This window comes from Cervus canadensis, chromosome 23 (genome assembly GCF_019320065.1).
Source record: "Cervus canadensis isolate Bull #8, Minnesota chromosome 23, ASM1932006v1, whole genome shotgun sequence".
NCBI classification, from domain to species: Eukaryota; Metazoa; Chordata; class Mammalia; order Artiodactyla; family Cervidae; genus Cervus; species Cervus canadensis.
The window spans coordinates 15,209,216-15,224,362 of NC_057408.1; the positions used below are offsets into that span (position 1 = coordinate 15,209,216).

The following is a 15,147-nucleotide window of genomic DNA, read 5'->3' on the forward strand; positions in this document are numbered from 1 at the left end:
CCAGACCAGACCATCTGCTGAAAGCCTACATTGTGGGCAAACCATTTATTTTATCTGTGTAAATACAGGAATAAAATTCAAATATTTGCATACAACCGGCATCCATAAAGTCCCCATGAGATTTTGTGAAACCAAAAGACAAGATACCAGAGGAGTGTTTTATAAGTGATATGAACAAGGAGATTGCTAAGCCGATGGGTTCTGCAGTTCAGAAGACTAGAGCATCATGAAACAGCTTATGAAAGGCCACATGGATTGGCTTCCTGAGTGACCCATCTGCTGACCCATCTTTGCTGTTCCATGAACGGCTCACAGACCTGTCACTAGACCACAGATTCCTGAACATCCCTGACCTACCCCCGGCTTTGTGATCTGACCCTGGACAGTGTCTCTGAGAAGGCAGAACGAGAAGAAGAGCGAAGTTATTACACAGTTCACATAGATTTGGACCTATTGTAGGAAAGTTATATTGAATCCTGCTTTCCTTCTTTTTCACAAATATTTTCATAACCGATTAGGGATTGTTGACACAGTGACACGCCTTCTATTTTATACTGAACAAGCTCAGTTACCTTTAATTTAACCAAATATAATGGAGTATCAAGACCTCAGGCTATTTATTTCTAATATAATGCATTATGTATAGAAATTGTATGGACAAGATGTTTGTTTTGACACAGAACACCTAACTTTCCTGGAGAAAATTATTTTTCCCAAACATGTTCTGCAGTAGCAAAGTCTGCTCCATCAACAACTTTGGAAGAGAATGCAAAGAGATCATGAAATCCAAGCGCCTGCAGTTTAGCGCAGACATTAGCCATTTCCTGGCTCAGGTCGGCAAAGGACAGGCATCGTTTCTCCTCCCGCGCAAGGGAGGCTGCTGAGCGCTGGCTGGGTGCCGTCAGCCCCCAGGTCATTGTGAGAATGATGCCCTCACCCCCCGACTTCCCAGGGTCACACCCCACAGCCTGCAATGCGTACGAGAACCAGAGGCACCGCGGACGTATCGAAAATGTGGTTGTTTGATTGAGTCTTTAGTCATCCACACTGACCGGCAGAAGAGCGAGGAGCATCACAGAGCTGAGCCCCAGAGGAGGCAAGTTAACGAAAACGCTACTCCGTGGAGATGAACATGAACTGAACAAGTGGATTCAGGGTATCAAGTGGAAAAGGCTCTGAGCTTCCCACACAGGTGAGACTCCTGAGGGTATTCTCTTCCAGAAAAGAGAACGAAGAGCATCGAGATGTGTCCCTGAAGAAGCCGCCGGGGCGCAGGCCCCAGTGCAGACACCCTGATGGACGGACAGCGCAGAAGCCGGCAGAGCCGGGCTCTGGGGCCGGGCCTATTCTGCAGGCGCTGGTCAGCTCCGAACGTGGGCAGCTGGTCACAGACGGGTGCTCAGCGTGCTGGCCCGGCCACAGGAAAATGTGTGCGTCTGAAACACAAACAGAATAAACGTGCACTTTGTGACCACAACAGCATTAACACTGGGGAACCAGTGCGTCAGGAAGGACTGAAAGACTGGAGAGCAAGGTACCGCCTACCACCCTGGAAGCGCATGCACTGAGGTAAGCAGTATTTTTGCTTTTGTCCTGTCCTACTGCTAGGATTATGATCTACGTATTTTGGCCCCTCCTCATCTGACATCCATGCAGGCTATGACCCAGTAACGTCTGCTTAGTCCTTTGGATCTCAGTTTTTTCATTGGTAAAACTCAAGTTTTAACTTTGGATGATGAAAAAGATGTTTTGCACAGCGTGGCGGATGTGATGTGATACAGAGGAGGTGTTTTCTTGTGTAGTGACAGGTTACAAAAACTGCATGTTCTGACTTCTTCACAGAACACTACCAGATGAGCGTGTTGGAATCAGCTCCAGTTAGCTCGACTGTGGGGAGGGTGTTTGCCAAGGACTTGGATGAAGGAATCAACGCGGAGATGAAGTACACGATCGTGGATGGGGACGGGGCAGACGCGTTCGACATCAACACGGATCCCAACTTCCAAGTGGGCATCATAACCGTGAAGAAGGTAACCGAGCTCCTTCTTCCAAGTCATTTCAGGGGAGCCCTTGAACGTGTATGAAATATTAGTAAGAACTGTTATATTGTTAATAGTATTGCTTTAAATCCTCTGATAAACACTTTCCTGTCATTAAGAAAAAAAAAACATCTTGGACTTTCCTGGCAGTCCAGCAGTTAAGACTCCAACTTACAAGGCAAGGGCGTGTGCCGGCTTAGTTTTTCAGTTGTGTCCAACTCTTGGCGACCCCACGGACTGTAGCCCACCAGGCTCCTCTGTCCATGGGATTAGCCCAGCCAAGAATACTTGCCCGGGTTGCCATTTCCTTCTCCAGGGGATCGTCCCAATTCAGGGATCTATCTACCCGCATCTCCTGTGTCTCCTGCATTGGCAGGCGGGTTCTTTAGCACTGGCGCCACCTAGGAGGCCCCAGGGCAAGGCGTGCGGGTTCAATCCCTGTTCAGGGACCTAAGAGCCTGTGTGCCTCACAACAAGGCCAAAAACTCAGACAAAACAACAACAAAGAAAACCCTTTACTCCTTTTGTTCACATGTAAACACTGGCCATGTCATCGTTTTACAGGAAGGGTACCAAGTCATGATAAAAATATAAACATGTCACTTCTCCTAGCTCACTACTTCAGTTCAGTTCAGTCGCTCAGTTGTGTCTGGCTCTTTGTGACCCCATGGACTGCAGCATGCCAGGCCTCCCTGTCCATCATCAACTCCAGGAGTTTACTCAAACTCATGTCAGCGAGTCAGTGATGTCATCCAACCATCTCATCCTCTGTCATCCCTTTCTCCTCCTGCCCTCAATCTTTCCCAGCATCAGGGTCTTTTCAAATGAGTCAGTTTTTCATCAGATGGCCAAAATATTGGAGTTTCAGCTTCAGTGTCAGTCCTTCCAATGAATATTCAGGACTGATTTCCTTTAAGATGGACTGGTTGGACCTCCTTGCAGCCCAAGGGACTCTCAAGTATTCTCCAACACCACAGTTCAAAAGCATCAATTCTTCAGCGCTCAGCTTTCTTTTGGTCCATAGCTTTGACTAGACAGACCATTGTTGGCAAAGTAATGTCTCTGCTTTTTAATATGCTGTCTAGGTTGGTCATAGCTTTTCTTCCCAGGAGCAAGCATCTTTCATGGCTGCAGTCACCATCTGCAGTAATTTGGGAGCCCAAGACAAAATGTGGTCCACTGGAAAAGGGAATGGCAAACCACTTCCATATTTTTGCCTTGAGAACCCCATGAACAGCATGAAAAAGCTACTTAGCCACTTAAAAAAAAAAAAAAAACTGTCATAGCTTAATTCCCTCATAATATTAATGACTTAACCAACATCTGCATTTGAATAACCTCATTTTTACCACAGTATACTATAAATAACAATAAAGCAAGCTATCCTATCATTATTAATCAATAAATAACAGGCAGGGATTTTTAAATTGCTACTTAAAGACTCACGGATGCTAATTAGACTTGGAAAGGCTTTATCAAACATAGCTGCTGAGGGATGTCACCACTTGAAACTCTCTGCTTCATAGTAAGTTAATACGTTTCCTAAATGTAAGCTATCAATTCTGTGGCATAAAGCACATATGTATATACTCAGCTGAAAGACAGAACCTAATAAAATCGAAGTTTTAACATCCTAATAAATATATCTGATAAATTAATTCAAAAAAGTATTGGTTTAATCTTCCTTTTCTTCTATTTCAAATACACTTTAAAATTCAAGGTATCTTAAATTATTTCTTCAATAAACATGTGTTGAGTGCCTACCTATGTGCCAGGCACTGCATTTAATGTAGAAAGTAAATAAAATGACCAAAAGCCTCTGCCTTCTTGAAATTTACATTCTATAAGGGGAAGAAGACTATCAAAATATCAAAAGTAAGTCAATAAGGTAGTGAATTAGAAAGTAGCAAGTTCTGTGCAGAAGGGAGTGTGATCAGAAGAGCCAGCATGACTTCAGATTTAACTTCATGCTTGGGGCTGGCCTCACACAGAAGTGACGTTTATGCAAAGATTTAAAGTGGGCAGAGTCGGGGTATCGCTGGTTGTCCAGTGACTGAGATTCCGTGTTCCCAATGCAGAGATCCCTGGTCAGGGAACTAGATCCCACATACTGCAACCAAAGGTCCCGTAGGCCACAACCAGGACCAGGTGCAGCCAAATGACTAAATATATTAAAGAAGAAGAAGCAGCAGCAGCAGAGGCAGAGTTACAGCGCGGAGTTGGGCAGATCGACGATGCACAGCCCTAGGAGGAACCCCGTGAGTGACTCAGTGAGAACCACACACGGGAGCCCTGCGCACAGGGGAACGGGTGTGTAAAGAGTTCCGGACAAAGAGACAGTCAGAGCACGACCCGGAGGTGGACTCTGCCCGGCGTGTCTCGAGAACAGAAGGAGCTTTCTAAGGTCCGAGAGGGACACTAGGAGGAGATGAGGCCAGAAAAGGAGCAAGGCGGCCAGACGGTGTTAGGGCCGTGTGTGCAGATGGCAGGACGCTGGGTGTTTATCTGACTGAAGTGCAGAACTGGAGGATTTTAACAGATGTGTGACATCACTGGACTTCTACTATGAAATGATTACTGTGTAATCTGTGTTGGGAAAAGACCATAAGGGGGCAAGAATGGAAATGGAGACACCAGCTGGGATGCTATTGTGATAATCCAGGTAAGAGAGGATGATGCCTTGGTCTAGGGTATTGGGAATGGAGGCAGTGAGAAGCGGTCAGAATCTGAATATATTTTGAAAGTAGGACTAACAGTCCTCCTCTTTTTCTTTCACATCCTCAGTCGATCTGTTAGGAAGAAAAAGAGGAGTCAGTTGAGCAACAAAAAGAATAGAGCTGGCACTAAGTGAGATGGGGAAATATTGGGATTCAGTGCTGGGCATGTTGCATTTGCAATGTCCATTAGACACCTAAGTGGAGATATACAGTCGCTGTTTGTTATAGGAGTCTGGAATTTGGAGAAGAGTTCTGAGTGAGAAATATAAACTTGAGAGTCATAAATGGTACTTAAAGCAAGTAAAAAAATAATAATATGCCAAGGGATTGAGCATCTCTAGAGAAGACAGCAGTGAAGTAAGCCTGTGGCGCCCCTAGGTGAGGTCAGGGAGGGCAAAGGCAAGCAAGGAGACTGAGGCGGAGAGACCGGGCAAGCAGAGGGAAGTCAGGAGACTGTGCTGTCCTGGGCGGCAGGGAGACACTTCCCAGGAGAACAGTGACTGCCTGTGGTAGAGGCTGCTAAAGGACACAGAAGAACACTGGAAATCAGTCACAGACTTTAGGAACCTGGAGACCATTGATGACCCTGACAAAACCAATGCAGTCATAGCAGACTGTGGCACGAATTAATGTATTTAATAATAACCTTATTCTATACTGTTCCATGGAGCTGAGTTAACGCTGCTTTAGAAGGAAAGAAGGGAAGAGTTCACATGTTTGTCCTGTATTTACTGAAAGTGCAATCAAGTACAGCAAAAGAACGGATACATCCAGCATTCCTCCAACCAGAAATCTTTGTAACGGGCACACAATGACCTCAAAACTGTGCAAAATGCTGACATTAATTTTGGTATCATCATATAAATTTGGGTGTAATTTAAATATTGCAGTTTATTTTATTCATATTCTTTGAGGATTAATAAAAAATTATAAAAGGTCATTAGAAATAATAATACAAAGTCATCATATGATAAGATTAAGAACGCTCCCCTATTATGTCAGTCAGTTCAGTTGCTCAGGCGTGTCCAACTCTTTGTGACCCCATGGACTGCAGCACGCCAGGCCTCCCTGTCCTTTACCGTCTCCCGGAGCTTGCTCAAACTCATGTCCATTGAGTCGGTGATGCCATCCAACCATCTCATCCTCTGTTGTCCCCTTCTCCTCCTGCCCTCAGTCTTTCCCAGCATCAGGGTCTTTTCAAATGCGTCAGTTCTTCGCATCAGGTGGCCAAAGTGTTGGAGCTTCAGCTTCAGCATCAGTCCTTCCAATGAACACCCAGGACTGATCTCCTTTAGGATGGACTGGTTGGATCTCCTTGCAGTCTGAGGGACTCTCAAGAGTCTTCTCCAACACCACAGTTCAAAAGCATCAATTCTTTGGTGCTCAGCTTTCTTTATGGTCCAACTTCACATCCATATATGATTTTTGGAAAAACCATAGATTTGACTAGACAGACCATTGTTGGCAAAGTAATGTCTCTGCTTTTTAATATGCTGTCTAGGCTTGTTATAGCTTTTCTTCCAAGGAACATGTGTCTAATTTCATGGCTGCAGTCACCATCTGACTGCAGTGATTTTGGAGCCCAAAAAAATAAAGTGTCTCACTGTTTCCATTGTTTCCCCATCTATTTGCCATGAAGTTATGGGACTGGATGCCATGATCTTAGTTTTTGAATGTTGAGTTTTAAGCCAGCTTTTTCACTCTTCTCTTTCACTTTCATCAAGAGGCTCTTTAGTTCTTCTTTGCTTTCTGCCATAAGGGTGGTGTCATCTCCATATCTGAGGTTATTGATACTTCTCCTGGCAATCTTGATTCCAGCTTGTGCTTCATCCAGCCCAGCGTTTCGCATGATGTACTCTGCATATAAGTTAAATAACAGGGTGACAATATACAGCCTTGACGTACTTCTTTCCCGATTTGGAAGCAGTCTTTTGTTCCAGTCTTCAGTTCTAACTGTTACTTCTTGACCTGCATACAGATTTCTCAGGAGGCAGGTTAGGTGGTCTGGTATTCCCATCTCTTGAAGAATTTTACAGAGTTTGTTGTGATCTACACAGTCAAAGGCTTTGGTGTAATCAATAAAGCAGAAGTAGATGTTTTTCTGGAATTTTCTCACTTTTCCAATGATCCAGTGGGTGTTGGCAATATGATCTCTGGTTCCCCCTATGTGGCATGCCTCAAGTTATAAATTAATAATATATTGCTTACCATGACTGATAACTATCAACAAGGTAAAAGTTCAGAGTTTTGGATAATTATTGTCTAAGGCAAAAATTATCTTTAAAAAATTAAGCAATCAAAAACAGAATCTTTGAGGTTTCAGTATATTTTAAATTTTATATCTTAAAATAATATTTAAGTCAACTCTTTGTGATCCCACGGACTGCAGCCCACCAGGCTCCTCTGTCCATGGATTTCCCAGGCAGGAATACTGGAGTGTGTTGCCACTTCCTGCTCCAGGGGATCCTCCCGACCCGTGGACAGAAGCCCCGGCTCGTGCACTGTGGGCACATTCTTCACCATCTTCTGCATTACAGCAGAGCCACCAGGGAAGCCCCCTTAATAATAGCAAATTAATGTATATCAAATTATTAGAATATATCTTAGACCTTACTGTAAGCCATTAGTTTAAAAAATATTAACTATTACAATTTTGTATAAAACGAGGTTGGTCACAGTGGTATGGCTCTATCTAAAAGGAATCTCAAAATGTCGCTTCTCCAGCTCCCTTACCTGGAGACAAGATTAAATCTCATAAGACAGAATACTGTCTTTCATTGTCATTGCTAAAACTATATCTATGTTTAACCAAAATATTTATCAGTTTTGCCAAAGTCACTTGGATTTCTCTTCTGAACTTATGAGGTGTCAGAAAATTGAATTAGGAAAGAGGTCAATAAGTTGAGTAGATGGATAAGTCAAATATAATAAATACTTTAGAGGCTATTGACTAATCAATCTATACTTTTGGAACAATAGTCACTCAGATGCTTAATCCACACCCATCTTGCTACTTTATCATTAATAATGTCATGTGAAATTGAAACAAAAGTTCTGTTTTTGATTTATTTCTCCCAGGCCTATTATTTGTCTAAAATAGCACATACTTTTTCAAAAAGAGAAATTAAGTTGAATTTACAGAATCGGATCTTCATAAAGCCACACTGATTACTACTCAGTACCTTGGGTCTTTTGGGTGTTCAAGTAATCAGTCAATTGATTTTCAGTCTCTTAATTTAAATGCTTCAAAGATAACTTGAGATATGTAATTTTCAGAATATTCTTTATTCTATGTATGAGCATGATCTTATGGCTTCAGTGTCTTCCATCTTCCAGTATTCAATAAACAACTGTTTCCAGTCCACTCCCCTCTGAAAACTTTTGTATTTTATCAAATCTAAGGTGCCATGAATTCTCATCATTGTTTTAGATATCACTTCAAAAAGAAAAAAAAACTCTGCTAATTTTAATGGCACAACGCTTTCTTATTCCTCGGTTTGTAGTCACCGGGAAAGCTCTTGCAAACACAGGCATATTTGCTTCACTAACATCAGATTTATTCCCTGCTGTTGCTTCCATGTCATTTTGCCTACACAACAACTTTTGTTTCAATGTTGAATCATAATACAATCTTTTTTAAAATATTTTAGAAGGCAGCAAAATTCAACACATGTATTACCAACACATGCAGAACTCAAATGAAGTATAGCATTGATGACTTTGACCAGGTTTAGCCAGCACAGACGCTGACAACTACATCCTGCCTCCTACAGAAGTTACAGGGTGCCATCAATTGCAGAAGCAACTCTATATCCAAAATGTCAAAATATGAAAAAATTTATATCGTTCAATCACTAAAATATAGCAATAAAACATCTGTATATATCGCCACTCAACCAGTACACGTAAATACACTGACAAACTTTTGCACTACACAAGGTAACAGCATTTTGGGGTTTCAGGCGAGGCCCTGGGGAATAAAAATCTGACTGTATCATTGTCTTTGCCCTTTAATATCATGAAGGCAACTAACACAGAAAAAAATATTTATAATCCAAAATAAGAAGAACCATAATGGAAGTAAGACAAAGTATTGTGGGAGAAGAAGAGGCAATGATTAATTCTGCTTAGGGGAACTGCATTACTATTTTCTGACATAATTTTCATTACTCAGTTTTCAAGGATACAATGACTTCATTTTTATGTGCTCCGACTCTAGGAAATTTCCTGAATTTAACTAGAGGTCTCAGACATTTCTACTCTTCGATTTACTACTTAAATATGTAAAAACAAGTACAAAAACTTTTCAAGAGAGAAATGTCAAACTCATGTATCAATTATTGGCAATTTAAACTTTAAGGTATTAAGGCAATGCTTTCTTTAAATCTTAAGCAATAAAATTACTTAAGGGATACAGTAATATTAAATAATATAAAAATGACTAAGTAACTTATTTGGGCTTCCCTTATGACTCAGCTGGTAAAGAATCTGCCTGCAATGAGGGAGACCTGGGTTCAATCCCTGGGTTGGAAAGATCCCCTGGAGAAGGGAAAAGCTACCCACCCCAGTATTCTGGCCTGGAGACTTCCACGGACTGTATAGTCCATGGGGTCACAAAGAGCTGGACAGGACTGAGCAACTTTCACTTCACTTCACTTCAAGTAAGTTATTTAAAAAGAAACTGTAAAAATAATTAAAAACTCACTGTAGTCTTTCAACAGACAGTACTAGAAAAATTGGATGTCTGTATCTAAAAAAAATAAAAAGAGAACCTTGATTCATACCTATAAAAAGAAATTTAGATGATCTACCTAAATATAAAAAACTAAACTATAAAATTTCTAGAAGAAAATATAGGAGAAAACCTTGTGACCCTGATTTCTTAGATATGACACCAAAACCCCAATCTACAAAATAAAAAGTGATACATGAGATTTTACAAAATTAAGAGTTTCTTCTCATCACTGATAAAAGAGTGAAAAAACAAACCACAGATTGAGAAAAAATATTTGCAAATCCGTGTCTGATAAAGGACTATAACATAAAATACACAAAGAACTCTTCAAGAAGATATAAAGATGCTCAACATCACTTGGCATTAGGGAAATGCAAATCGAAACCACCATGATACCGTTTCACATCCACTAGGACGCTAACATCAGAAAAACTGACAAAACCAAGTGACGACAAGGATGTGGAGCAACGAGAACTCTCATGCATTCCTGGTGGGAATGCAAAATGGCACAGCCACTGTGAAGATTGGTTTGGAGGTTTCTTATAAAGTTAGAAATATACTTACCATGTACTCCTGTAATCCCACTCCAAGGTATTTACCCAAGTGAAATGAAAACCTATGCTTCCACAAAAACCTGTCTACAAATGTTCGTAGTGGCTTCATTCATAGCTGTCAGAAATTGGGAACGACATCCTCCACTGGAGGGTGGATAAGCTGCAGTACATCCATATAATGGATCTTCCCAACCCAGGGATCAAACCCAGGTCTCTTATGTCTCCTACATTGGTAGGTGGGTTCTTTACCGCTAGCACCATCTGGGAAACCCATATAATGGAATACTACTTGGCAATAAAAGGGACAAAACTCCACGTTCACAAAGACATGGATGAATCTCAAATGCATAACCTAAGTGAAAGAAACCAGACTCAAAAGACTACATACTGAAAGACTGCATATATGTGACAATCTTGTAATGGGGACACAAAATAGACCAGTAGGTGCCAGGGGTGGGATTTAACCACAAAGAAGCACTGGTCAGGAAGTAACGGGGTGATGGAACTGTTCTGTATCTTAATTATCATAGGAAGCACATACATGACTGTATACATTTCTCAAAACTTGCAAAACTTTACACTAAAACAGGTGAATTTTAAGGTATATAAGTTACATCTTAATTTTTATGAAATTCATGACAAATTAGAAAAATGACTTAAAATTACAGAAACAACATATTTTGCCTAGCTCAAACCTAACATAAACAATCAGTGTCCACTTTGGGTTACTTCTACATAGGGATAGAATTCTGAAAGAATTCAATGTATTAATAAATTACCAGGAAATACAGATGTTTAGACTTAAAAGAGTAACATAAATAAAATAAATTGGTAAATCTATTCCACCAGAGTTATTGAAACCTGAGTGGCAGATTTTCCTGTTTATGAAAACCCTGTCTTTTGACTAGGAATTTTGGAGGCAGGGAGGCTGGTAGGAATGGCTACTTGGTTCAGACGGAAACAGTGGACTCTAAGAAACAAAGAGTACAACCTATGGTGCTAAGTAAATACAGAACAGTGATAAATCAACAACAGCAACAAAATAAACAAAAATTTTTTGTTAGAATTTGAAAATAATAAATTTAGTTAAAGCAATTCCTCCTGCTGTTTGTTTCTCAAAAGCAAACTAGTTGCTTAAATAGACATTTGCCTCTTTCTAACATGAAATGTGCTGACATGCAGCATATTTTATGGAAAAAAAAAAAAATGGCAAAGTCACCACATAAGCTGACATGTGACTTTTCAGCTTTAGGAACTGCTTTCCTATCCTCTGCAATTATTGTATAGAATTGAATTTCCCTGATTCTTAAAATTATTAATAATATTTTGAGGTGTTGCTTAAAACTTTTATACATTTTTGTCAGTCTAAAAAAAAAAACTTAAATGGATTATTCTTAAAGAGATAGCATTCAAGTCTACTTTCTGCCTTGAAGTGCTGTATTTATTTTGACATAAAATATTCTGAAGGTAGAGAGAAAGATCCAAAAAAGGAAACACCAAAAAAGCTATATGTCATGACATGGGATTTTATTAGACAAAGTTAAACTTTGTGGATGAGCCCTGAATGAGGAATCTAAAAGCCCTTAGCAGCATTTCCACCCTGACACGGACAACCACATCAGCTTCAGCCAGTCTTCTAGCTCTCTGAGAATGTTTCTTTAACTATAAAATGAGGCACTGGATCAGGTTTTTAAAAGAGATTGTCTATGATAAACTAAACACACAAATATTGATCTGACACAATGCACTAAGAACCTTCATGAGGTGTTTATTGATAGTTTCTTAGAAAAGATCACTATTGCCTCTGTCCTTAAGAATATTTTTAAGGGAGAAAACAGAGAAGCTTAGACCTCAGTTGCTTGGATACACTGAAAAAGAACTCAAACTCACTCTTAATTATCATGACACCTTTTCAAATGAACAAGTCTTTCTAACGATGACCATGCAGATTACAGAGTAGACAGGTCAAAGTCAGCCTTGCTCAGGGTGCAGTGGCTTTCTTCATCAGCAGGCTGGCTTGCTTTACTATCTCTAAAGCATCTACCATCCCCTTTACTTTCTTTACCCAAATTGTTGAAACTGCAAGAACCATGGAACAAATGGAAAATTTCTGCTTATTTTTCCTCTTGTCTCTTTTCCACCGTTTTAATGCATTTGGGAAACTACCCGCCAGCTATCAGTATCATCCATCCTTTAGAACCTTGACATACATGCTCCTAACTAAGCAGTCTTCCTGTCCTTACTTTTCAGCCCCTGAGTTTTGAGAGAAAGAAAAGCTATACCTTAAAAGTGGAGGGAGCCAACCCTCACCTCGAGATGCGGTTTCTGAACCTGGGCCCATTTCAAGACACAACCACGGTGCACATCAGTGTGGAAGACGTGGATGAGCCCCCTGTGTTTGACCCTGGCTTTTATTTTGTGGAGGTACCTGAAGATGTGGCAATTGGGACAACCATACAGATCGTTTCTGCCAAGGACCCAGATGTGACCAACAACTCAATCAGGTTTTTCCACACATTTCACCTTTGCCTTATTTCCGAGAATCTGCCCTTGATTCTAATTTTCTAGCACTTTTTCTTTTTGTTTATTCCATCTCTGGAGACTCTTTCTTTAAATGCTTCTTTTTTTTTCTTAAATGACATGGACTTTTCATATTATTTAGAAGTGAAGTGTCATTATGACTACAACTCCCTGTCAACTGATTCAGCAACACACATACACACACCCCTCAGTGCTCAGTCGTGGCCTTACTGATATTTAGGGGTAGATAATTTTTTGTTGAGGGGGGTATCATATACATTTTACAATGTTTAGCAGCATCTCTGGCCTCTACCTGCTAAAAAAAACCATAGCATTCCCTGAGTTATAACAATCTATAAAGTCTGACTCTTTGCACACCCCACAGACTGTAGCCCACCAGGCTCCCCTGTCCAAGGGATTCTCCAGGCAAGAATACTGGAGTGGATTGCCATTCCCTTAGACTCCAGGGGATCTTCCCAACTTAGGGATCAAACCTACATCTCCTTTGTCTCCTGCACTGCAAGCGGATTCTTTACCCACTAAGCCATCAGGGAAGCCCCCAAAAAAGACCCCAGATGTTGTCAAATAGACACATAGATATCAAAGCATTAAAAATTGTTTAATCTTAGTGGTGAATATAACAGTGATTATTATATACTCTTAATTTTTGTGAACCTTTGACATTTTTACTTTAAAAATGGAAAAAATAATACATACAAACACATATTTCCATATATTATAGAAAGAACAGACATAGAAAACTCCCACGGTTGTCAACAGCTTTGATGACATGTAGACTGACTTTCTATTGCAAATCCACAAATCAGCCTCTCCAAAGTATGTTTTGAACATCAAGATTCCAACCTAGATGCTTCCCCTTCAAGAGCAGGCAAAGAGCTCCTCTTATAGCCACGGCCACTTCCTATCGACCCTGGAACCAAAGAGCAAACAGCTGGTGAACAGGTTGACACTTCAACCTTCCAGAGCAACTGCCAAGCCTCTGAAGCTTGACATAAAAGATCAGGGTTCCCAGGCTGTTTGAGGCCATCTGTCACGTTAATTGTCGAAAGCCACACAAATGGATCTCGGGCGTTAGCACAGAGCGCACAGTTTAAACACACCTCAATTTGTCAGAGGCCTTTTCTGTCAGCTGCTTACTTCCCTCACCAGGTGCCATTTTGAAGGAAAATGTACTTCTGCCATTTAATAAAAACGATTCTCTCCTGAGATTAACCTTAGTGGGGGAAATCTGCTTCCTCTAACCAAGTAGCAAATGTTTTTTCAGGCATTAAAATGGCTAAAATAATCTTGTTTCAATTCTGATACTTGATTTTTAGTAGGCAACGAATCTTTATAAGTTATGACAATTTTATAGAAGTGATAGTTCAACCTTAAGCTTTTTAAGCTTATAAGATGGGAAGAAGTTAGTTAAATTGTATTGTCCCCCAAAAAACATCATAAATGAAAACAATTCTATTATAAATTTATATTTATAATACAATTACATTTATGTCAAAAGCCAAGAATACATGTGTATCTTCTGATTGATCTACTCATATTGGAGAACTGTGGGGAAAACTTCAGAGAATAAAACTTTATGGAGGGAAAATACTTGAAATAAAACAAGAACAGTTTGAAAAACTCAAATCCTGTTTCTAAAAGTCAATGAGAATATTCAGTGGATAATTCCACATCTTTTTTCTAGATTCTGACTAGCTATAGACTCCTGAGTTGTAGGCACGGGAAATTTGGTTTTGTCAAAGAGTCACTCTACTAAATGACAAGCAAGAGACAGAAAGCAGTCAGGAACTAAGGAAATTCACACACACCCACACACACACACCTAGCATGAACATGCATATCCAGGACTAAGGTCATTATCTCAACACATATCTAGGACGGAAAGAGAAATACCAGCAGGCCTAGGTCCATGGCAGGCATGGAGCAGAAGGAGGTACACAGCATGAGGAAACCTGTCTGGCTAACAGAAACTGCTGCTTCAGGTGATAAGCTGTTGAAAACCATCAGTTGGCCAGCAAGGCAGGACAGCTGGCATCAGAATAATGTATAGTGGGGTGCCTGTCTAGTCCAATAGATCCCGGTCAGGAGGAATCTAAGAGTGAACAGGCAGGAGGCCTGGAGCAGGGACCATGGGGCTTATTCTAGGGCAAGACTCTAGGTCTTTGTTCTTTTTGGCTACACCATGTGGCCTGCGGGAGTCTTAGCTCCCCCGACCAGGGATCGAACCTGTTCCTCCTCTGTGGGAGTCTTAAGACTGGATAGCCAAGGAAGTCCTGACTTTAGGCCTTGAGAGAGAGACTGGCAGGAACAAGGCAACAGCCACAGGTCTGCTGAAGACTAACATCTGGAGGACAGAGGTGAAATAGAATCCCACTTATCAGAACTGGAGATAATGGTCTCTCTGCATTTTGGTTGGAAAGAAGGATCAGAATTGACACAGCCAGATAAGAGTCTCTGGCTCTGTGCTGTCCCACAAGAATGAAGTATGGTCCCTGGGCCCAAGCAGAACACTGGGGATCCTGGATTCTCAAGAGAGAAGGCACCTAGAAGTCAGATCTCTG

The 15,147-nt window shown here is 40.8% G+C and overlaps 1 protein-coding gene across 2 annotated transcripts in view; it reads left to right on the top strand.

The window, feature by feature from the left end:
* CDH20 (cadherin 20) overlaps positions 1-15,147 on the top strand; it is a 204,588-nt gene that overhangs the window by 167,860 nt on the left and 21,581 nt on the right. For both annotated transcript variants that reach the window (XM_043444235.1, XM_043444236.1), the window contains 2 exons: positions 1,843-2,030; positions 12,296-12,549. In XM_043444235.1, the coding sequence (XP_043300170.1) occupies positions 1,843-2,030; positions 12,296-12,549 (442 nt within the window). The remainder of the gene's footprint in view (positions 1-1,842; positions 2,031-12,295; positions 12,550-15,147) is intronic.